Source organism: Larus michahellis, chromosome Z, assembly GCF_964199755.1.
Source record: "Larus michahellis chromosome Z, bLarMic1.1, whole genome shotgun sequence".
NCBI lineage: Eukaryota > Metazoa > Chordata > Aves > Charadriiformes > Laridae > Larus > Larus michahellis.
Window position 1 is genome coordinate 11,838,093 of NC_133930.1, and position 23,949 is coordinate 11,862,041.

Consider the following 23,949-nt stretch of genomic DNA (forward strand, 5'->3'; position numbering starts at 1 on the left):
GCTTGCACCTCTTGCAATCGGACGGGTGTGCTGTGAGGCAGCTGGCGGGGCCGAGACCTCCGTCCTGCCCTTGGGAGCATAAGCAAACATGGCCCTGCGATGGATATTTCTCACGCTCCTCACACCTCTGCTGGCGGCACAGGAGCAGGACAGGCCAGGCACCACCATCTCCAGAGCACGAAAGGAAACAGGTAAGAAGTGCTCGCTCCTCTCCTCCGCGAGAGAAGTTTTCGCTGCTCTCCTGCTGCAAGGTTGCTGTGAATCTTTACAGCGTGCAGGATCCATTGGCTCTATTAGAGAGGACTGGAGCTGATGTCCATACCCAAGACACTCGGGCATCAGTCGGCTTGTGGTGGGCTTCAGCTCTGTTTGGGGATGGAGGGCAGCAAACCTAGATATGCTGGGAAAGCCTCCCCAGGGGCTATATCATTCCTCTGTGGAGTCAGCAGTGTCTCTGGGAGCAGCATGTGGCCATCTCTCTTTGCATGGTGTGTAGATGTCATGTCCTCCCTGCAGCAGAGATGGGTGCTGGTGCCCAGAAAAGACCTGAGGAACGATGAGCTGAGCCCCTGTGTGTCCAGGAGACCCGGTGGGGCAGGAGATGTAATGTGCAGGGATTGCTATTCCTTGGTGCTGGAGGTACAGGACACCCCCAGAGCTTTGCTGGGCTCTTCCTACACAGGCTGCACGCTTCCAACCCCGCAGAGTCAGTGGATATCTTCAGGCTCACATGTTATCTGACCTCCCAGAAGGCTGGTGAATCTGTCCAGTGTGGCAACATCTGGGGTTTGAGCTGTGGTCCAGGGGACATCACTACATTTCTCTGCATCTGTCTGAATTGGTGTATTTCTCTAAACTAACCTCGCTGGAGCTAGGTGATGAAAATCATTACACTAGCATCTAGTCGTGCTGACCCAACTGGCTGTGGGGATGTGTTTTGGCTGACTTAGGCTAGAGAAACCATCTGATTAAGGACCCTAGCTATGATAGAGGCCAAGAAATGTGACCAAGACCTTTAGTTGATAATGTGAAGTAATGGCAGTGTCTGTACTGTGTGAAGCCTGGAGAAGAGAAGGCTTCAGGGAAACCTTATAGCAGCCTTCCAGTACCTAAAGGGGGCCTACAGGAAGGATGGGGAGAGACTCTTTGTCAGGAAGTGTAATGATAAGATGAGGGGTAATGGTTTCAAACTGAAAGAGGGTAGACTTAGATTGGATATTAGGAAGAAATTCTTTACTGTGAGGGTGGTGAGGCACTGGAACAGGTTGCCCAGGAAAGCTGTGGATGCCCCATGCCTGGAGGTGTTCAAGGCCAGGCTGGATGGGGCTTTGAGCAACCTGGTCTAGTGGGAGGTGTCCCTGCCCATGGCAGGGGGGTGGAACTAGATGATCTTTAAGGTCCCTTCCAACCCGAACCATTCTATGATTCTATACGGGCCATAGGAGCCCCATCCCTGTGGTTGCAGGGAGCATGAGCACAGTGCACTGTCACTCAACAACCAAGAGGTAAACCTGTGACAGAGGTTATCCTCCTGCTCAGCGTGGCTTCCCCTTGCTCAGATCCCCCAGTAGAGCTGTCCTCCCAGGCCAGCATGTGAAAGCATGCCCGAGCATTGCATGGCTCTCCAGCTGTTTGCATGGTGCACGCTAAGGCCAGGACCTGGCCATACCATATGCTGTGGGACGCAGTGGGGACCCAGTGCGCTCTGCCCATCTCGGTTGCCCAGCTGTGCCTGCAGGAGTCTGGGGCTGCCCGTGGCAGAGATGGAATTGCTGACTGTGCACCTTGTTTTTTGTGAAAAGAGGAACCAAGACAAAAACATTCAGCAGCCGCACCCAGCAGTGCAGGCCCTGCCCGCATCCTCAGCACATGGGCTCACTCCATCCCGGGACCTGTGCTAAGGTCCCCACCTGATGGATCAGGGGCCTTCTTTCACTGAGGGACTGGACAAAGGAGGTGGCCAGGATGGGGCGGGAAGGTCCATTCCATCCCCATTAGGGTGGAATGGGTCTCTGAGGGGCAGATGGTGGCAGTGGGGCAGGGTAAAGCTGTTGGGCAGAAATGAGGGACACGGGAACAGGACGTGACCCAAAGGTCCCCCTTCCCAAGGGTCCCTGAGCATCTCCCATCACCCTGGCAGATGTAGGGTACAATCCAGGAGGGGGAACAACCCAGTGGGGACAGTGGACAAGCTGCTCCCACTGCACTTTGCTGTCCCATTCCACGCACCCACAAAACTCCCTTCACACTTGGCGGGGGGGGACACCAGGGTACCAGGAAGTGTGGGGCTGTCCCCTTTTAGCGTGCCAAAATTGCTGGGCTAGCTTCCCCCACTCGCCCTCTCTCTCCCCCCAGGACTGAGCACTGGCAGGGCTGGTTCCTGAAAAGTCACAGGCATGGAAACAATTTTGGGGAAGGGCCGTGGGCCGTGCGGCCTGGCAATGGCCAAGGAAATGAGTCCAGATGGCAGAGCTGCGTCCCAGCGCTGGGCAGAAGGTGAGGGGACACGGTGGTGCCACTGGGAGCCTGGGGAAGAGCAGAGGCAGCTGCAGACAGAGGATGTGGTTGGCTTGTGTGGTACACTTGTGAGCCAGCGCAGCACTGCCGCGCTGCTCACCCCGTCACGCCGGCACCCTGCACCGAGCAGGATGCATTGTCTCATTGTCCTATTGTCACCTTATTGTCTTGCTGCGCTCTTTGCACTGGATTTTTTTCTCCCCTGAGATCCCTCACCTGCCTAAAAGCCTCATCTCCTTGCAGACCCCATGTGCCTGGGAGGCAGGAGGAGAAGCTTCTAGGGGATGCTCTCCCTGCAGAGGCAAGGTCTGTGATTCAGGCTGGTCCTGGCCCCTTTCTCATCAGCCTCTCTTGATATTACGCAGTGATTCCGTAGCAGCTGACAACGAGCCTTAACTGGGAGTGCAGCTGCAACACTCGGTGGGTCGGAGGGTGCCAGGTAAAATAAGGCCACACTCAAACCAAAAGTTTTTGTGTCAGTGGGACTTGAATTCCAGACAGTGCCTAGAGTATATCTTGCGGGGAACACAAAGGCTAAGAGATGCTGCAGAGAAGTGCCTTGGGGCTGGACACCCCTGGTACGGTGAACTGTGTGCTCCGCCATGCTTCCGCTTCCCATTACCAGCGTAGGGATTCAGGAAACAAGTATTTCACCTCCTGTTCTTAAACCCGTGTCAGACACCCTTTTGCACGGCAGGGCAGTACAGGCTACAGCACTGCCATTTCCCTCCTCTTCCCGCGGTGCCTTGTTCAGGGACCTTCTTCGCTTCCTCCTTTCCCTGGCACCGCTCACAAAGCCAAGCAGCCCCGAGGTCTCACTGCCCCTTCCCCAGCCTCGCACTGCCCATCACTCCTAACAACCTGCTCGGCAGCTTTGGTTGCTGGCCACGAGAGTCTTTAGGACCTGTGCATGTCTTCTCTGTGGTTTGCAATACCACTCTCCACTGGTGGAAACAGCAGCTGCTTTTCTTAGCTCCTCTCAGCAAGCACATGGCATCAAACACAGCAAGACTCCAGCGCGCTTTGCTGTCACCTCTGTTGGCTGCTGAGCTGCCAGGGGAAAAGGCTTGAACTTTGCCTGCTGCTCCTTAGATTTTACCGTGTTTTTTGTTCTTCATGTTTGGCATAATACAATGTAAGAAAGTACAGCTTTTGTTGGTAAGGAAAGCGCTGAACCCGGGAGCCTGACCTGAATTACCAGCACAGCTATTTCTCCTTTCTCCTGATCCTCGCTGACATCTGCCTCTGGGGCATGCTGGGGCTTTGTTTTGCCTGCCAGACTCATAATTCCTTTGCAGCAGGGACAGGCAGTCCAGATACTTCTGTAAAATGAGTACTATATTCACGGGTACTAAACAAGATTAGCAAGGAAGGTATTAATTTAGTAGCATCAGATGAAGAAAAACATAATGGTTAATTTCTGACCGTATGAGGCAAACAGACTAACATTTTGTTGTCACTTCTGCCTGGGCATTCAGCATTCTCTCTTTGGCAGTGAGCACACACTGTACGTTACAAGAGGTGCCTGTTTGGTCACGTCTGCACCATATTTTCCATGCAGAAATTGCACTTGCCTCATCCTCTTTCCTATAGTTGGGGGCGGAGGGCCTGTGGGCGGCTGTCTGCGTACCACAGCACAGGGTGAAAAACAGTGTTTGATGGCTGTTTCTTTATTCTCCCGGATGCTGTTAGTCCCTACAAGGCTAGAAGATGAGTGTTTCTTTCCCCTTGCTCTCTGAGCACCCTCCCTTCTCCAGCAGTGCCCTGTTCCCCCACGCACAGGCATGTGCATTGGTCTCCTTTGCACAAGTGGTGAGCTCCAGCCTGGTGGAGATCCGATACCCTCTGACTCACTTGTGCCACACAGCTTCCCATGGTCAACAGCAAAACAGAGAAACAGCCACCCTGGGTTAGAGCAAGGAGCTCCAAGGGGCTCTTTTCCCATTGCAAATGTTACAGAGTGATTGGGGAAGGAGTGTAAGAAAGAGGATCAGGACAGATGTGTGTCTCCCCACCAGCCTGTGCATCTCGACTGCACCCAGCAGTTATGGATTGGTTTCTCTCAGTGAGTCCCAAGTGGTAATCACACACCTGCTAGGCTTGGGCTTATTAGAGAAGTGGGACTGAATTGGATTGTACTCAGTGATGTTCTTGAGACAAAAACAGGTATGGACTGAAAGTATCTTCTGTGGGGAAGCAGAGGCTTCTAGGCTTTTCCCTCAAGCAGCCATCTGAAATGCCACCAGGAAGGGCTGTCAGCCCTCTGCCCTGTGGGCTCTGCCCGCCTTTTCTGATCCCCCCCATCCAGCGCTTGGGCTGTGTGTGGAGTGGTCCCTGCCCAGCCTGGGTCTGGGTGCTGTATCAGCCCCCGTCTGCCCCACGTGGGAGCACGACAGGGCCACATCTGGCAGGCCAAAGCGCAAAGGGGAGCCTACGGGGAAGAAAAAAGGGGGCCCAATGACCACCCCTACCTCTCAGAGGGCTCGGAAAGGAAAGGAAAGGACAAGTGGCAGACGTCACTCATCCCGCTGGTGCTGGCAAGGGGGTCTGTGAGCACAGCCAGGTAGAAGGAGGGCGCAAGATGGTTTGCCTGCGGGGCTGCTCACCGGTGTAGTCCTTGTGCCCAAAGGGCAGCCGTGACCTGCTCTTTGCAGAAGCACATTTCAGTCATCTGCCCTTGCCTGGTGCTGCACTGGAAACCGCTCTGGATCATGTCTCTCATCACCCCCCCAGCAGACACCAACGGGAGGACCGAGGAAGCCCTGGAGCAAAACTGTGCCTCTTCGAGGGCCTTTTCACCTGGAAAAAAAGGGAAAAGATGCTGATGTCTCTGGAAAAGGATTAGGGCTGATAAACACCCAGGTTTAAGAGAACTGATTCACGACGAAGATGGCCAGCCTAGTCAGAAATGTGTGGCTGTTGTGCCAGCTCAGTCCAAGGGGTCCCTTCACACCCGCTTCCAGCCTGGCAGCCTTACACAGCACCTATGTACTTGCACTTTAGTGAACCACCCATAACTAAGGGAACAGCTGAATCAATCCCAAGTGCCTTCAACAATAATTAGTATAACACTGAATATGCCTAATTCCAGCATGCAGAAGCTTCACCTTTTAGTAAAAAACATCATAAGCTTTAAACAAAGGCTAATTCTTTGTACGACAGTAAGTCTGCACTGTATTACACGTCTAAAGCAGCAACCATGAGATGTAGCCCTTCTAAATGCAGCATTACTCCTGGTCTCTGTGAGGAAGCACCACACAAGACCAGAAACCTCTTGAGAGGTTCCTTCACGGCTGTGTCGGCTGCAAATGCTTTGCGACACGAAGGGCACTGGCCGTTTTGGTGAGCTGGGAGCAAGGCAGTGCTCCGGCGTACCTCTGCAACCACCCCTGCCAGCGGAGCACCGGTGTTTGTAGGAAGTCACTGTCCCAGATATCTCTCAAAATCTGCACCTGTGTCAGCAGGTTGCACGCGAAGCATAATTTCTGTTTCCTTCCTCGCTTCCTGCCCAGCAGATTGCCATGTCCTGTGCTGCCAGTGGGTTTTGTGTCACTGTGGGGACAGTAACAGCTACCTGGAGGGATGGAAGGAAGCACTTATAAAAGGAAAAGCAACGAGCCGCCTTTGCACTGAAAGCCCAGATTGGGGCAACCTGGGAAAGGCCAGCCGTGTCCATGGGCACTTGCAGCCTCCTTGGCTCCTGGGGCTGTCTGTGCTGGAGGGGTTTCCTTCCCTCAAACCGCTTCTTGCTTGAGGTCGGGCCCAGCAAACCTCTTTTGAAGCAACAATTATTCACATTGGTGCTGGAATGGATGCCCATCGATGAATAAACTTTGTACAGGAATGATGTGGGGCCCTGAGATGCAAAATGAAACATCAGAAGTGCCTTCACAAGTAGCTCTCACCTGCCTGAGAGAACTGCTGCTCGATTTGCCAGTCTGGTGGGATTTTGTTCAAGTTATTTGGCAGGGGCTTTATTCTGGCTGAGGTGGTGCAGCTATTGTGGTCTGCTGGCCTGCTGCACAGTGAGTGCAGAGCAATCGTGGTTCCATGGTGAGTCCTAACGCCATTTGGGTGTGTTGGGAGGCAGTGTAAACTCACTGGTGCCTGCCTGGCAGCACCCTGGTAACTTTGGTCAACGTTTGGGTACTTACAGATTAATTTGTTCAATGAGGAGAGCTCCTGGAGGGGTACATTACTTTTTACATGAAAATTGATATCTGGTCAGAAGGTAGAGACCCAAATTGGTGCCATGCAGAGAAACAATAGCACTCCTGTCTAGAAACTAATGGAGGATGAATATGAAGATTTAATTCCATCAGTTGCCTTACCTACATACTGCAAAATGCAACTAAACACGCAGCTGTTTAAATATGTACCTGCAGCCGCTGTCGAGTCCTTTCTGCCAACCTAAATGTGGGGGTGTTGCCTGTCCTGGGTGAGGATGGGAGGGATACAGCACAGGAGGTACCCAGTCCTAGGAGCAGCCAAGTATTTTGGGCAAGGGACGGAGAGGAGAAAATAACAAGTGTAACCTGCAGAGCAAAAGAAAATTGGCAACTTGAGTGGGCTTTTTGCTGCAAATAAGAGTGCATGTGGGTGTGAGCAGGTGGTGCCCAGCAGGATGACAGGACACAGGTGAGTGGAGCCAGCACAGATTCACAGGGGCTGGTGCAGTCCTACAGCCACCATCTTTAGGGGAAAGAGCGAAGGAGAGACCAGCATCCACCAGGCTGCCGTATCCTACCAGCTGGGATGCATTTCCAGCGGGACCCAGACCTTGTGGAATGCCACCTGCAAGAATAAACACAGCCCCGTATCACCCTGGCCCTGGGGTCCCGAGGTGGCGGCAGACCCTCCGTGACATTGTCATGCCTCAGCCCACCTGGGTGAGAGTGCAGGAACAGGGTATCTGAATGTCTTGGCTTTCCCCCCTGTCCTGGCAGTGTCAGGGCACCTTTTATCTCAGCATCTTGCTACGGGCAGCTGCCAGGGTTCTGTGCTTCTGGGGACGGGTTCAAAGGCAATAGCGCTGGGGACTACTGTAAGCCCAGTGCCTTCAAACAGTGCCTGGGCATATGGATGAGGTGGTGACAGTGGAAGGACCTCTGTGTGAAGACTGGGGAGGATACCAGCCCCCCGGTCAGACTTACCCAAATGGATCCTCAGTGGGGAAGCCTACACGTCTGTAGGATGGATGGAGTTGCTCTCAGGGTGGCCTGCTGCTACCCTTAACTCTGCTCTAGGCTGTAAGACAGGGGTTTGGCATTGAATGTGATAACCAAAGGAACTGGACAGTGTCAAAATCAGGGCAACAGAACCCACAGCAGGCCTCTTCCCATCCTGCTTACACCTGCTTCTTCTCCTCTGTGCAGAGAGATGCCAGCAGCCCCAGTGGGACCCAAAGCTCCACTTTGTCCCAAAGCAGAAGTTTTATGGGCTTAATGAAGAGGTGACACTGAGCTGCCCCTTGAGGGTCTCTTTTCCCCTTGCTGTGATCAGATGTGCAAAAGAGATATCTCCAGGTTGGAAGAATGCTTGGGAGGTGAAGGACATTCAAGGAGGATGGCATCGGGTGGCAGAGAACCTGACCTGCCCCACGGGTAAGTGGAGGAGCAGTAGGTCTCCCCTGCTACAGGTGCTTCTCCCCAAGGAGGGACTACTGACATCCCACCATATCCGTGAGACATTTTGTCCACAGCTCAGAGATGGTCCCCAATTGGGAGCAGTGTCCAAGATGGGGAGGGACAGAAGCCTTCAGTGTGGGACAAGTTTTGTCAGTGTTCCTCCATCTCCTCCCTGTCAGTTCCTGAGTTGCAGGCCATGGGGAAGTTAGAGGAAGCCAGATACTGCCCCTCAGTTCACGTCTCTCCCAGAGTACTCTATCAATCACCACCTTGTCCAGGCACACGCTCCTTTCCTGCACTTGGAGGCCCTTGGGTTTCTTCGTGGTGTTGAATGCTGATACCACTGTCAGTCACGGTAAGGCTTCAGCCCTCTCCTGCCTGAGCATCCCCTGTCCTGAGAAGGACTCTCACTTTTTTGCCCTGACAGGAAATTGCTCAAAGCCCCAGTGGGATGAAAGATTAAGTTTTGAAAAAAGCAGAAAAAATCACAAACTGCACGAAGAATTCAAGCTGACCTGCCCTGGAGACCTTGAGCCATCCATCCCCAAGGTCAAATGTGCATGGAAATTTCTGAAAATGGATTCTGGAGAACCAGTCTATGGAGAGACCTGGTGGGGCAGGAACAGCACAGGTCCTTGGATGTACATTGAGACAGCCGTAGGGTGTGTTGGTAAGTGAAGCAGCAGCAGCTCTCCCATGTCCCTTCTCTACCTTCACCCTTGACAGCTGGTTGTGATGTTGCCCAGCTGAGCAGCAGGTATGCCACAGTCCCTCCTTGATGCTGCTTTGCCTGTCCAAAGTGTTGAAGAGGACAGCCCAGGCAGCAGATGAGACAAGGTAGTGCCAGCTGGGCCAGCTTGTCAACTCCTTCAGTGGTTCCTGAGCAGTACAGAAGGAGAGTCCCTTCCCAACAAGTCTTGCTGAGGGGTCACGTACTGACAGATGGGCATGTCACCTTCCTTCTCCCTTCAGCAGCTGGAGAGATTGCTGGGGATTGCTGATATCCCATGACGTACTCCTGCCCCACCTCCTTGAAACTTTCCACCCCAACTAACCCCCATTTTCACCACTGCAGAAACATGCCAAAGACCAGAGTGGGACTCAAGGCTTCAGCTAATACCAAACAAGACTAATTACAAGAAGAATGAAGAAGTGGTGCTGAGATGCCCTGTTGGTTTCCAGCCATCCTTCACCAAAATCAAATGTCTGATCAAGGTCTGGCCCAACAGCTACAGGATTCCTGCACACAGATTTTGGAGTGAAAGGGACAGCATAGGTGACTGGATCGACATTCAGTCCAAGGTGGAGTGCATTGGTAAGGGAGGCATCAGGAGGTCTCCTGACCACCCAACTCTGCCCCAAAATGAATGATTTCTGATATCCCATCACCCACCCCTCACCCAGTTTGTCACCTCCTACCTCAACAACATTCACTTTCTCCTCTGCCAGAAACATGCCAAAGGCTCCGGTGGGACCCAAGGCTCCAGATGTTGCCAGAAAAAGAGAGTTACAAGAAGAACGAAGAAGTGACACTGAGCTGCCCCGATGGCTTCCAGCCATCCTTCACCCATGTCAAATGTGCAGGAAAAGTCCAGATCACCAGTCACGAGCAACCTTTCTACATAGACTCGTGGTCGAGAAAGGACAGCAGCGGTGACTGGATCAGCATTCAGTCCAACGTGGAATGCATCAGTAAGGGAGGCATCAGGAGCAGGATGCTACTTTGAAGGGGCGGGATGCTGGGAATGTGTTTGTGTGACAATCAGCATGGGAAGGTCATGGTTTTCCCTTGGGGCCAGTGCCATGAGGTTTGATGACCTGGAAGCAGCTTCTGCAAGGCCAGGATAAAATATGTCCTGTTGTGCACTCCCATGGCACCAAAGGAAGACTCAAGCATATAACTCAGAGGGTGTGAGGGCAGAAGGACCACTTTGTTGGTCCTTGGAGCTGTGATGTAGCCCAGCCAGGGACATACTGTACTGCACTCCCCTCTATTCCCCAAAAGGTCATGTCCAGCTTCTGAACATACCATTACCCCAAATTCCTCCTGATCCCCTACCAGAGAGCTGGAGTCAGCAGTTTCAGCCTCTCGCTTTCCCTCCCCCTGAGCTGGGTGGGGAGCAGGGCTGTCTGACGGCAGCACCCGCGTGAGGCTGGCAGGGGAAGGGAAGGAAGTAACTCTCTTGCAATGTTTCCTTCACAGAGCTCCTCCAGGTTGTCTCCGAATCCTTGGAGATTTCCAGCACCAGCATCAAACTGAACTGGACCTGCAGGCTCCCTGATGCCTGCCAGCACATGCGGGCCAGGTGCCGCCTGGCTGCTCCTTCGTCTCCTCCCTGTGAGGCTGAGGAGGTGGAGGGAGAGGAGATGCTCCACGGCCAGGAGGGAACACTCACCTGTGCCCCTCTGCAGCCCTACACTGTCTACAGTGTCACCATCTCCCTGCCCCCCAGCATGATTCTTTTCTCATGGTTGATCAAGACAGAGGAAACAGGTATGAGTCCTCCTAAATGAAATGTAAAGGTGCCCTTTGCCCTTTGATCATCTGCTCCTTGCAGTGATTTTTCTGGGATCAGGACTCCTTCGATATTATGGGACACTGGGGAAGGGGCTGTGCAGGGCCCTGGGGCACAGCAGATCCCCTCCTCGCTCTTTCCCTGGGCCAGGAGCTGCCTGCACCCTGCTCTGGGCTCAAGTGCTCCTCGCTGGCCACATGTGTGACCCCATCCTCATTGTGCTTCCAGTGCCGGACAAACCAGAGAAGCTTTGGCTGGATCCCAACACAGAGTCCCTCTTATGGGAGCCACTGCCCTCCTGCAAAGGGGAGATCATCGGATACCAGGTACCAGAGGACCAGATTCCCCACGGTCTCCCTCACCTTGACAGGCTCCTCTGTGCCTGGAACTCTGTGCAGGCGGGCGAGGAGAGTGGATAAGAGCAAGCCATAATGACTTGTGTGAGAAAAGAGCAGTTCAGGGCACCTCTTATGAGGGATATCACCACAGCATCTGCGGTGTTGCAATACCATTCCAGTGACCTGGCCTTGGGCTCGTCACGTGTATACGTATGTCTCCAAAGGAACGGCCTCCATCTTGTCCTTAGCCCTTCACAGAGGCTTGGTCCTTTGCTCACAGAGGCAGCCACTCTGACATCTAGAGTGTTGCCTCCAAATTCCTCCTCTCCTCCTCTTGTCTGCTTTGAGGTCCACGCGTGGGGCCAAGGCTCCTGCTGGTTCCTCTCCGGGAGCTTCCCACTCCTGGGGCCGTCAGAGGGAAGAGGCGGGGGCTTTGCTGTGTGTCGGGGCGCTGCGGGCAGTCTCTGGAGGGCAGGTGGGAGCTGCTGCCCTCCAGCTCTGTCTCCTCTCCCCAGCTGAACATCACGACCAGGAGCGCGCAGGATGGCAGTTTCCTGGAGATGGAGCGGCTGCGGCTGAGCAGCTCCGTCACTGAGCACCCGCTGCCTCAGCACAGCCCCGGCAACAGCTACGTGGTGGCGATCCAGGGAGTCACGGCCGTCGGAGCCGGGGCTGCGTCGCTGTGGGAGTTTCAGACCAACAGCACAGGTAGGGCTCGCTGTGTCCCGTCGCTGCAGGGCGGCTAGGGCTTGCGCCCCAGCTGAGGCAGCTCCCTGTCCCCAGCCCGGTGGCCTCCTGGCCGGCGTGGAGGAGGCTGGGCGCAGAGGAGCTGTGCTCTGCAGCCTGCACTGCCCGGGGCTGCCCCTGCTCCCCACACAGCCCCTGCCGTGCTGCCCGCTTGGTGCTCATCCCTCTTCCCCTCTGGAATCTCTCTGCGTCTTCCCCTCCAGACACTCCGCACCCTCTCGACACCAGCTGCCGCAGCATCCATGTTATCTCCCCATCCCATGGGACAGCTGTGATCCCACTCCACCCCATCGCCCGTCCCCCCGAGGCGACGAGGTGAGTGCAGCCCCCGGCAGCTCTGCTGTCCGCACCCCCGGGATGAGTTTCCCGCAAGGCAGCGCTTGCCCACAGCCCCCTCTGTCCCGCTCTCCCCCATCCCCGTCTCCCCCGTCCCTCTCACCGCCCTGCCTTGCAGGGAGCACCAGCTCATCGTGGCCGTGGCCCACAACGGCACGGCGCTGGAAGGTGCCTGCCTGGGGGAGCCGCAGCCCTTCAACGCCAGCCAGCAGCCCGCCACTTACGTGGCCGCCGTGCTCAACCTCACCGGCCCCATGGACTTTGTGCTGGGCACCGGGACCCACGGGCAGGGCTACCACAACGCTGCCCTTCAGCCGGGCTGGGACTACATGGTCCTTCTGCGTCACGTCCACCGCTCACCACAGGTACCCGGCATGGGGGGCTGCTGCTCCCCAGGGACGTTGCCAGCCAGGGCCGGGACCCTCGGTGGGGTCTGGGCTGGCCACCGATGGTGAGCGGCAGTGCCACATGGGCTCTGCTCCCGGCCTCTGTGGTGACAGCCCCGGCACCTTGGCAGGACAGTCCTCGGCCACAGCTGGGGCATTCGGTGGCTGGGGGTGGGAAGCCTTTGCCGGCAGAGCGGGCAGTGGGGCAGGAGTGGCCTGAGCTCTCCCTCCTGTCTCCTCCAACAGGCAGAGAAGTTCACCTGCGTCTGCTACAGCTTGTCTGTTGGTAAGTGGGGTCCTCACTCCCTGTGCCCAAGGGTTTCTCCCACATGTTCCCTTTTCCCAGCCTGGCCGGTTCCCCTGGAGAGACCTGGCTGAGTGGGGTCTCATTGTCCTATTTCCATCAGTGTGGAAGTTCTCGCGATCTTGAGGCTATCCATGGTGGATGGGTTTTAGGCAACCTCAGGCTACCTGGGCAGGTGTGGCACTGATGGCAGCTGGACACCATGCACCATCCCTGCCATGATCGCGCGTTGCACCTCAGCCTTGGGTCTCCCCCAGTGCTTGTGCAATCCCAGAAATGCAATCACCTCAACCAGGCTGGGGGCAGTCAGGGAGAGAGGGACCATGCTGAAGCGAGCACCTCCTCCTTCTGCACTGGCTTAGCTATTCTCCAATGATAAGTCTGTGGTGGGAGATGCGGGAAGCTGCTTTTCACTCCATGCCCCTGTGGGATCTCCTGATGCCTGGTTCAGGCTATGTGGGAGCCTGAGTCTGGGCTGTGCTGGTTGCAGGGCAGGAGCCAGGGTCTCTGCCGGGCAGGATGCCCCTGGTTATGGCAGTAGCGCTCGTCATTGCACTCCTGGCACTGGGGATTTTGCTGCTCTTCATTCTCTTCAGGTTTGTATGTGCCTCACCTCTCCTGCTCTCTGTGAGGCACCCAGCATCTTGCACTGGCAGGGTTTGTCCAAGCGGACCCTGAGAGACAAAGCAAGGTGGGAGGCAGGGCTGTTCCACGGGCAACAGCCTCTCCTCTGTCTCTCTCTTCTGCTGCTCTATGGGCCTGACTTGATGTTTTGCAGGCGAAAGTACAATGGTTCAAAATCCTCGGAGAACAACAGCACTATCCCCCTGCGAAGATGTCGAGGAGGTGCAGTATGAGCAGAGGCCTTGCGTGCCTTGTTTGGACAGGCTGCCTGTTGGAAACACAAGCAGCATGCTTACAGGGACCAGAGCTGGTTGGCATGGGGAAAGGGACACCTCCCAGGAGAAAGGGATCTGCATGGGGAGGGACAATGTAGGGTTTGGTGGGGTCCTGACCACCATAATGCCAGCTCAGTCCCAGCTGCAGAGCTCCGGGGCCAGCCATCAGGTGCATGTTAAACTCCTGGACTCATGGTCTCCGTAGGTGTGTCCAAGCTGAACACAGAGATACCAGTGGAGGAACTGCTGGAGGCTCTGAAGAGGTTTAAGAGGGCAGAAATAGATGCAGAGCAGACAGAGGATGAATCAGTCGACAAGCATGGTGCTGGGCGCCTGAGAGAGTATCAGGTCTGGTTTAGCTGTGCTTTCCCGCCTGGCTGCACTGTCCTTCCAGCCCTCGCCCCTTGGGTGTGTGATGCAGCTGGCCTTGGCCAGCCCCAGAACACATGCCTATGCAGAGTCTTGTCTTCTTCCTCTGCAGCAACTGTCCTCCACTTTGCTGCATCCCTGCAATGCCGGGAGGGAGCTGTGTAATCAGAGTAAGAACCGCTACAACGGCATCGTCCCATGTAAGCAGAGCTCTCCAGGGGTTGGCACAGGCACTTGGGGGTGGCTGGGTGGTGCAGGGTGTTGGGGTGGTGTAGGTGCCCCTCCAGCTATCCAGCAAGGCTGAACTCCTCATCTCATCCTCTGTGGTCACTGAAACCCAGAGGGATCTTCCAAAATAGTCATTTTGGCCCTACTGGTTTATGTCCAGTAGGAGAACCCTGGTTCTGCTCCTCAAATCTTCCTGCAAGCTTGATCATTTGTCATTGTATTCCTGTTCCTGCTGTTAGTCGTTGCTGAACACTGCTGTGTCCCATCCAGAGGTGACTATTTGTGGGAAAGTGGAGGGAGTGACCAAATTTCTATGAAAACTTAAACCTCCTCTGGGGCCCTCATGGTGTGGACATTTGGCCATTGCATTAACAGCCTTCCTCAAAAGCATATTGCATTTTCTGCTGGGCCATGTCACGTTTTGTCTCATTAACTGTTCTTTACCTCTGAGCACGTCCTGGGGCCTGAAGTGCCTCTGAGGAGGGAGCAAACGGTCTCGGACTTTCTGAAATTGCGTCTCCCTCCTTAAACAGTCACGTCGTTGATGCCCCAAAAAGGCAGTCCACCGACTCCCACCCTCCTTCTCTTTCAGACGATCACTGCCGTGTGGTGCTGCAGCCCTCTGGCACGGGGAATGGCTACATCAATGCCAGCTACGTGGATGTAGGTAGCGAGGGATGCAGGGCCAAGGTGCCAGGGCAGGGCAGGAGAGGTGCCTGGCTGTGCTGGGTGAGGGCAGTCCTGCTTACACGGGCGGCCCCGAGGTCTGGCACTTGCCGCCCTCAAGTGCTGGCAGATCTTGGGATATCGCTTTCCTTGTGTCCTGTCTGAGACACCCGGAGTACTGTGGGTTTGCGTGCAGTTCTCATCTCTAACAAAAAGGGACCTGTGTGATGGGATAGGAGCCGAGATGCAGCCCCTGGGTACCCACTCCCCGTGCTGGTCAGGCGTGGTGCTGTGGGACACACTGTGCAGGGGGCTCTGGGCTCGGGTGCGTGTGGGGATGGGTCCTTTATTTCATTCCCTGTTAAATGTTTAACCCGTGTGATCAGACCTGTTTTGAACCTCTCCCCCACAGAGCTACCGGAGTCCACGTTTCTTCATCGCAGCTCAAGGTGAGTGTTCCCAGCCTTCATGCTCTGGAGATGCCTGTTTCTGCCCTGAGCACTTTGGGGAGCGGGGAACTGGGACAGCAGCCGAGGACCTGTTAATGGTTCCATCCAAGGCCCTGTGTGGTTACAGCTGCAGCAGGGTATGGAGAAGGCGTCAATGGCAGTTTGGCAGCAGCCAGCTAGAGCTGGTCCCTGCACTGGCCAGGCTGCAGACATGGTCCTCCCACCACAAGCCTGTTTTTTATCCTTTGACTGCTGGCAGACAGGGACAAACCTAAGAATGCCTGACACGTCTGCACTCAGTGCACTCGGAGACAGGCTCTTTCCAATGGTGCAAACCCGGAATGGGTTAGTCTGCTCTGTGCAGCATGTGGTGAGGAGGTCTCAGGCTCCTTGCAAAGCTGCAGGAATGTTCTTCAGGAAACAGGATCCTAAATGTGGGAGCAACTCATGGTCATCTTGAGGGTCTTGATGGGGAAGCTCCTGAAGTAGCAGTGAATTCCTGATGCCCCCCTGCAGGGCTCACCTGCCTTCCCTCTTCCTTGTCCCAGTTTCTAACATGGATGATGAAGCCAAGATGCCCAGCACACCCTGCCAGGTGCTGCTGTGCCAAGGCTGTGCAGTGTTAGTCCCTGGGCAGAGGGAAGCCCAGGGCTGCTCTGTAGCATGGGAATGCCTGTACTGTGCCTGGGAGCAGTTATAGCCCCATGGCTTGGACGCTGGCACAGGGCTCTCCTCTTCCTCCCCAAGGTCCCTTGCCTGAGACAGTGGTGGATTTCTGGCAGATGGTCTGGCAAGAGAAGATCTCAGTCATTGTGATGCTGACGGGCTTAGTGGAACAGAACAAGGTAGAGAGACCATCTCAGACCCTGCGCTCAGCTTGGGGCTCCACAGAGCCCAGGCTTCCTTGCCCGCTTTGCTTTGCTTTGCTCTCAGTGCAGCTGTCAATGAGAGCAGAGAGCAGCTCCACACCACTGCCAGCTTGCAACGCTTCCCTCAGGAGTTTGCTCGTGCCTAGTGGTCTCATTGCTGTTGACAGACAAAGTGCGAGCAGTACTGGCCAGAGCAGGAGCAGGTCTATGGGGATTTCACTGTGACACTCAACAACACCAGGACCACCACGGGCCTTGTCACACGCATCTTCTGCCTGCATAAGGTAGGCCTGGAGTGTAGCTGAGATGGGGATGCAGGATGATTTTGGGTTTTAGCAGCTGGTGGGAGCTGTTGGACAAGAGGCTCTGTGGGGAGCCCTGCCTGGTCTCCAGCACTGGCAGGTTCAGCATTGCTATCACTGGATGCCGTGCCAGGGCATCGTCCCCAGGTTTCTGTGCCAGGCAAAGGCAAAGGTGAGCTCCAGTGGTCACCCCAGCTGAGTCTGCACTGGTGATGCACATGGGCAGATCGTGCATCCTTGAAGGCTTGGATGAGGGGATCTCAAAGGGTGTAAAAGCAGTTAAAGGGTCTAAAACGACACCTCTGTACATCCAGGATGACAGGACAGGTGCCTGCCTGTCACCTTCACCTGGGCCAATCTGCAGAGGGTCCACATTGAAGCTCCATGGTCACTTACAGCTCCTAAACCTGAACAGATTGATCATTGTTTAAGATAACTTACATAATGACATTTCTCAAAACGGGTAATTCTGCCGAAATTATACCTAAGATAATAAGCAGGAACTGAAGGAGCTGCAAGGAGGGGGAAACAAGTACAATATAAAGAAATTGCAGTTATGCATATTCTTGTTTTTTCTTGTCGTGCCCAGAGCAAACCGTAGCTGAAAGTGAATCTGATGGTGGGACGTACCAGTTCATTAATTCAGGCCAAGTGAATGGATGTTTAGGGAAAAATACATGACGGTCTGTAAACAAAAGTGATTACATTCACATCAGTGCAGTACCAGCCTTAGGAAACACTTTATTTGGGGAAGCCAGGGCTTTTTGATGACTACGGAAACACTCTACGCTGTGATATTATTATTATTTTCTTCCTCTGGGGCACGAGCTGCATTTACTGCTCTGAATTCAGTGTTCGCAGCATGGGGAAGCAGAAAACAAAGTGAACGGTGTGGCAGTGAGCTGGCTGAACTTGCCCTTTGCTGTCTGATGAGCTATAGTGGAGCAGTCGTTGTGGTGGGCGTGGTGGGGGGAACACTGTGCTGGTGCCCCCCTGAAGTGATTTTACCTACTGCTCCCAAGTTGTTGGCATGCAATTACGTCACGCAAATTTCCAGGTTGGTTGCCGCTCCCTGCTCCCAGCCACGTCTCCTTCTTTGTAGGCAGGCTGTGCTCTCCCAAGAGTGGTGGAGCAGTTTCACTACCTGCTGTGGCCAGACCACGGGGTGCCCAGAAACCCTTCACAGCTCCTCTGCTTAGTGGAGGTGGTGAACAAGAGAGGGTTGGAAGCACCTGCCGGACCTGTGCTGGTGCACTGCAGGTACTGATCTGGGAGCGCTTGGGTGCTGGGCCAAGGCTGGCTTGGGCAGTGCAGACCCCCCAATTTTCTGTGTCTGCAGCGCAGGGATCGGGCGGACAGGTACCTTCATCGCCCTGGACTTCCTCCTGAAGATGGGGAAGGTGGAGGGGAAGGTGGATGTGTTTCACTGCGTGCAGAGGCTGCGGGAGCAGCGGGTCAGCATGGTGCAGACCAAGGTGAGGAGAGTTACCTGCTCCCTGCACACTGTCGGGCTGCAGATCTGCTTCCCACCCTTCCCAGGGATGTGGCATGCAAAGCCACACTGGGCATGGTCTAGCCACGGGGAGTGGAGCTGCCAGGTGGTGGAGACTGCAGGATCTTGTTTTCAATGCCATGTCCAAACCCAGCTGGGATCCATTTCCCCTGAGACCCTCTGAGGTGCCAGCAGCATTCATACACACCAGTCACCCTGGCATAGAAAGCCTGTCTTGTAGGCATGGAGCATGAACCAGAGTCCACATGTCCTTCAGCCTTTCAGGATGTCTGCCCTGAGGACATCTGGGCAGCAGTGTCCTGGCCGAGGGACTACATCCCCATGGTCTGCTCAGAGCTGGGACCCTTTGTAGGAAACTAGATTGGGCAGGACCATCCAGCTGCTTGTAGGAGGACTAACTAGTTCACTGATTTTCTGGGTTTCCTTCCCCAGAGCTGGGGTCTGGTCTGAGAGGGAACATTAAACCACAGGAAGATGGTCTTGCCTGGGTTGTTGCAGTTGCTGGCTGTTTCTGAGAGCAGGGCTGCCTGCACTGAGAGGTGTCTGTCTTCAGGGCCCCACAGCAGGAAAGTGAAGGATGGACCTGGCTCATTCCTGACACAGGTTGATGACAATGAGCTAGTGGTCTGGAGTCCCAGAACTGGATGAGGAGTCAGGTGCCAGGCTGGATGAGGCTTTGAGCAGCCTGGTCCAGTGGGAGGTGTCCCTGCCCAGGGCAGGGGGGTTGGAACTAGATGAGCTTTAAGGTCCCTTCCAACCCGAACCATTCTGTAATTCTGTGACTCCTCATGGAGCTGCTCCAGACTGTGCAGCTGACCCATGTCCTCATGCAGGAGCAGTACATCTTCTTGTACGAGGTGCTGCTCGAAGGCTTGCTCTGCGGCAGCACCGGGATCCCAGTGGAGAGCATCGCCAGCCATGTCCGCTGCCTTCGAGAAGCTGAGACCTCAAGGCACAACAATGTCCTTGAGAAGGAGTTCAAGGTACCACCAGGATCTGGTTCTGTGGGGGCTGGTATGTGGTGCCTTCCCGTACTGCTCCCTCCTTCCTAGCTATGGGTTAGAGATGGGGGAGCATTTCTCTGGGGCGGCTGAAGAAGGGGAGGGGCTGACAGGCAGGACTTGCTTGGTTGAATCATCCCTACAGACCCTGCAGAAGTTTTCCGAGTTGTTCCAGCTTCTGCCATGCAGAGAAGCGGAGAAACCCAGCAATCAGCCCAAGAACCGCAAGCCAGGGATCCTTCCAGGTACCTCTGGCAGGGCTGGGTAGCCACTTGCTCTGCGACCCAGTGCCTGAGAGCAGTGTGGGGGGATGATGCTGCCCTGCTGCTTCCCTCCCCAGCACCATGCCGCTGGCAGGTTCTGCCCAGGGTCTAACCCTCATTTTCTGGTTGGCAAAAAACATAGGTTAGACTGGTCCTTCCATGGAAACAAGACCCCATCCCTGCTTCCTTCTGGGCTTGCTGGAAGCACGTGTTCATGGGGTACACCTGCGATAAATATGTCTCCAGGTCTAATGTTTCCCAGTGGAGGAGCCCGGATGAGGCATCAAGGAGCCCTGAGGAGGGTGGACCTGCTGTACCTCTGCCTCTGTCCATGGGGTTTTGGACATCCCGTGTCAGGCAGCCCTGAACTGCCATGGCCATGGGGCTGGTGGAGCCTGTTCACCTGAGCGTCTCCAGCACTTGCCGCAGGGAGCCACACTGATGGCTGCACTGCTTGCAGGGAAAGCCCCATGACTCTGTGCACAGAGAGGATGGCTCATCCTTTCTCTCTCTGCCTCTTGCCTCCGCAGCTGATTCCTACCGGCCCATCCTGATGTCCTCACTGAATGCAGATGGCTCGCCAGGTTACATCAACGCCGTGTTTGCCAATGTAAGGCTCCAACCCCAGCGTGGGGTGGGAGCTGCTGAGAGCAGTGGAGACTCTCCTGGGGCACCATTTCTCAAGGCAGGGCTAGACCATGCCACGCTGGTCTGAGGTGTCCTAGCCCCACGGGCTTCTTCATAGTAACTAATTCCCAGCAGCTGGGGCCCTGCTGCCAGGAGATGGCCCCCGTGATCAGCATAAGCCCTGCCTGCACACCAGGCTGCCGCACGGAGGCTGGCATTTGCCTGCTGGGAGCAGAGGCTGGGTGTGATGAGCTGGGGGAGCAGCAGGGTACAAGCCTGCTCTGAGCAGGGCTGGGGTGTCCTGTGTCCCCTCGGGCTCTGCTCCAGGCCTGAAGAGCCCTGGTTGCAGGGAGGCAGGGAGCCCTTCCCGCTGTCGGAGGGGCTCTCTGGGGGTGGATTGTGTGACCTCTTCCCCCATCGCTCCGGTTGGCGTGTTTTGCAGACATACACCGAGGAGGACAGGCTCATCATCACCCAGCTGCCTTTCCTTGCCACGCTGGTGGATTTCTGGGCTCTGGTCTGGGATTACTCCTGCACGTCGGTGGTTGTGCTGAATCAGCTCGAGGAGCTGGACAAGGTCAGCAGCCCGCACTCATCCCTCCCCTCTCCAAGCTCCCCCCACGGCTCTTTCTGCCCTTGCCCGCACACAGCTGTTCTCATGAGAGCCTGGCTTGCTGCAGCAGCCTGCTGCAAGCTTGTGGGCTCCACCTGGGAGAGCCCTGAGGACAGTCCCAGCACCGTGGCACTACAGCGGTGGGGTGTCCCCAGTCTCACAGCATGGGAGCGTCCCTCAGGTTTTGCTTACCCCTGCCCAGGTGTGCTCTCTGCGGGAGTGTTATTTTTCTGGCTGCAGCACCATTGGGTTGGTCCCCAGCAAATGGGGAAGGAAGAGTAACCACATGCACGCTGTGGCTTATGGACTGGTGTCATCACACTCACGCAAAGTGCTGAGCTCTGCCACATGTAGGCTGGGGCTGTGTGTGATCACCCATGTGTGTGTGTCCCAGACATACGTGGAGTTCTGGCCCACCCAGGGCGAAGCTGCCTACGGCCGTTTCCATGTCCACCTGATCTCAGAGGATCCCGGAGACGACTTCACAGCCTGGACACTTGCCCTCACCAACAGGCAGCAGGTGGGCTCCTTGCACAGTGAGACAGAAGTCCTTTGAGATCAGCCTTTGGAAGAGCTGGGAGGACCAGATGGGCTCCAGCACAAACAGGCTTTGATTTGGGGTCAAAGTCACAGCTCGGGATGGCAGAGGCCACAACGGTCAGAGGGATCTGATGGGGTGCTGGAAGGGCACTGGCCAGAGCAGGGCTTTTTGCCTTCACAGAAAGGTTAGTCCCAAGAGGGTGAGGCTGCAGGTAGAGATAAAAGGCGGAGATACATTTGTGTGCCTTTCTAACTTGGAGGACAGCAGCCATGGATAGAGTTTGTGCATCTCAGTGGTGGTCCGTGGATGAGGACAGCTGTCACAGGTAGCTGGGCACTGGACTGGCATCAGTCTGAGCTGCACCTGGTGCTCAGCTGTTATTTTGTGCTCTGTCTGTTTGCCAGTCTCCGAGCATGGAGAAGGGCAAAATCTGGGACCGGGCCATCCCACTGTGGAGCTGCTCCCTTGATCCAGTATGCATGGCTGAGCTAGGAATGACACACGTTGTTCCTCCCTTCCCTCTGTGAAAACAATGAGTTTCTTTGCCCAGCCGACTGTCTTTCTTCCTCACTAGCCCAAGAAGTCTGCACTGGAAGTCCGGTTCTGGCAACTGAACAACTGGCCCATTCAGCAGCGTCTTCCCCCGCACCCTGCCACCATCATCAGCCTCCTAGGGAAGGTAGAGACACACCATAGGCAAAGCCAAGACGGACACATCCTTGTCACCTGCTGGTGAGTGACATCTCTTGGAGAAGCAGCCGTGGCACAGAGCTGGCTCAGATGTAGCTGCATCAGTGAGCTTGGGTCACAGCTCCATCTTAGGTGGACACAGGGACATGAATTCAGCTGTGTTCAGGGAGGAAGGCTTCCCTGTGGAGGCTGGCTGGGTGCAGGATCTGTGGACAAGACCATCCTGAGAGCTCAGCACTGCCAAGTGAACCTAGAGCAGGTGACTCTCCCCTTGCTCTCCTCCACAGGGATGGTGCCAGCCGGAGCGGAATCTTCTGTGCTGCAAGTTTCCTGTGTGAGCAGATCCAAAGCGAGGGGCTGGTGGATGTATCCCAGGCTGTGAGGACGCTGAAGAGGCGGCGTAGACAGCTGATTAAAGATGTGGTAGGTGCTGACTTCACACGCAGACAGGATGCCAACAGCAGAGCAGAAGCCATAGCCTGGACTGTCCCAGCAGGTGCCCTAGCACCTCTGTGCTCAGATCATCCTGGGGCCAGCAGGGTCTGAAGAAACCTCTGAAAACCCTGTTTTCTGCCACTGGGACATACCCACTCACTCAGGGGCAGGTTCTGCCAAAGCATGCTGCGGGATGAGTTGCCCCTTTCTGGTCCACCTGGCCCACTCAGTGGAGTGGGTCAACTGGTGGGTGCTCAGATGCCTGTCCTGCACATACCTCACCACCTGGTCTGGGTGCTAGAGGCCATCATAAGGCGAGCTCCCCAGCTGGGAGTGACTTGCAGCCACTTCTTGCTATGGATGCCAGCTCTCTTCCAGACACCAGATGGCTCCAGCATTGGGCTCCAGCTCTTAGCTACTGGAGCACATGCCCATTATTTCTCAGCAGGGGGAAGGTGGGCTCCCCCCTATAGGGTGAAGGAGAGTGGGCTGTACCTGCACCTGGCTTGCTCAGGAAGCTGTTGGCAACCAAGACTGGCCTTCCACTGCAGGTGTTGCTGTACCAGGTTCTCACGTACACCTTTCTGTCCACAGGAGCAGTATGGGCTCTGCTATGAACTAGCCCTCAGTTACTTGAATTCATTTGAAACCTATGGGAACTTCAAGTAGAGGCATGGCCACAGCCCATCTCTGGCCAAGACTTTGACTCTCTTGACAGCGCTCCATCAGTAACAGTGGAAACCAGAGGAAATGAGAGGGGTGTGAACAGCTCCAAGATGCTTAACTCCCCTGAAAAGCCACCCCAAGGGACCCCTGTGCCTGGAGATCACCGGCTGGACAGTCTTCAAATTGTGGTCAGGCTTTGAGGCAGGAAACTGACCCTGTGCCCAGAGTTTGCGCAGGAACTTACCTGCAATTACAGCCCGAGTATGCAGACCAGAGCAGAGGTACCAAGATTTGACCTGTCTGGGACAGGGTTGAAGAGAACTAGCTGTCCCATCCAGGCTCCCTTGTCCCTTCAGTCAGCCTCAGGGAAAGTGGAGTATCTCCACCAACACCCAAACTGTGTTTTGTCAGGGGTGCACCAAACCACTGTAAGATCCATGGGGCTTAGGAGCACAGGCTATCTGTCCTACTTTGGGAGAGGCATGAAGCCCAAAGCCCACAAGAGCCAAGGCAGGTACAATCCACAATCCCGTAGTGCTAGCCTGGTCCTTCCCACCCCACACAATCCCTTCCTGGAGTTCCATCTGCCTGATGCTGATACAGGTGCCACAGCCCTGCCAGCTCCAGAGAGGCTTCCTCAGCAGCCTGCCTGACGCCACCATGGCAATCCCTGGTTGTGGTGGCTCAACTCAGATACCCTGGATGTTGTTCCAGCAGGCTACTGCACAGAAGAGGCTCCTGCACCACGGAGACTGGTTCTGCCTTTGCTGCTCAAGGGCAAGGGGCCTCAGAGCAGGACTGACCCCATGGCTCTCTTCTGTGTCTCACCAATAAAGACTCCGTGCTGTCCATGGCGGTGGTGAACTCTTTACTTTTCTTCCACGTTTGACCTGGCACAGGGGCTCAGAGGAGCTGAGAGCACACAGGTCCCTCATCTCTGGCCACAGTATGGGCACAGAACACACTCCTGCCCAAGATACGCATTGAGAGACATCACCCTTCACTGATTCCCACCACAAACCCCATCCAAACTCATGTAAGAGCTGC

The 23,949-nt window shown here is 55.4% G+C and overlaps 1 protein-coding gene across 2 annotated transcripts; it reads left to right on the top strand.

The window, feature by feature from the left end:
- On the top strand, positions 1-23,752 carry LOC141735905 (receptor-type tyrosine-protein phosphatase kappa-like). Of its 2 annotated transcripts, XM_074569369.1 has the most exons (29): positions 1-191; positions 7,893-8,120; positions 8,572-8,814; positions 9,220-9,459; positions 9,594-9,836; positions 10,348-10,638; positions 10,889-10,986; positions 11,514-11,706; positions 11,949-12,060; positions 12,200-12,446; positions 12,714-12,753; positions 13,262-13,367; positions 13,550-13,617; positions 13,876-14,018; positions 14,152-14,239; positions 14,860-14,930; positions 15,346-15,382; positions 16,130-16,227; positions 16,419-16,535; positions 17,656-17,813; positions 17,893-18,028; positions 18,900-19,049; positions 19,213-19,312; positions 19,861-19,940; positions 20,400-20,534; positions 20,965-21,090; positions 21,686-21,843; positions 22,089-22,224; positions 22,831-23,752. In XM_074569369.1, the coding sequence occupies exons 1-29, from the start codon at positions 89-91 to the stop codon at positions 22,903-22,905; spliced, it is 4,020 nt and encodes a 1,339-aa protein (XP_074425470.1). In that variant the 5' UTR covers positions 1-88; the 3' UTR covers positions 22,906-23,752. The 2 variants fall into 2 exon arrangements, with proteins under 2 accessions (XP_074425470.1, XP_074425471.1); XM_074569370.1 differs by lacking the exons at positions 20,400-20,534; positions 20,965-21,090; positions 21,686-21,843; positions 22,089-22,224; positions 22,831-23,752 and having other exon boundaries at positions 16-191; positions 19,577-19,869.
- The last annotated feature ends 197 nt before the right edge of the window (positions 23,753-23,949 follow it).

Coding starts and splice junctions, on each gene's coding strand:
- LOC141735905 (XM_074569369.1), top strand. CDS start 89: ATGGCCCTGCGATGGATATTTCTCACGCTCCTCACACCTCTGCTGGCG. Junction 17,814..17,892: donor CCTGTGCTGGTGCACTGCAG/GTACTGATCTGG, acceptor CTGTGTCTGCAG/CGCAGGGATCGGGCGGACAG. Junction 20,535..20,964: donor AGCTCGAGGAGCTGGACAAG/GTCAGCAGCCCG, acceptor TGTGTGTCCCAG/ACATACGTGGAGTTCTGGCC.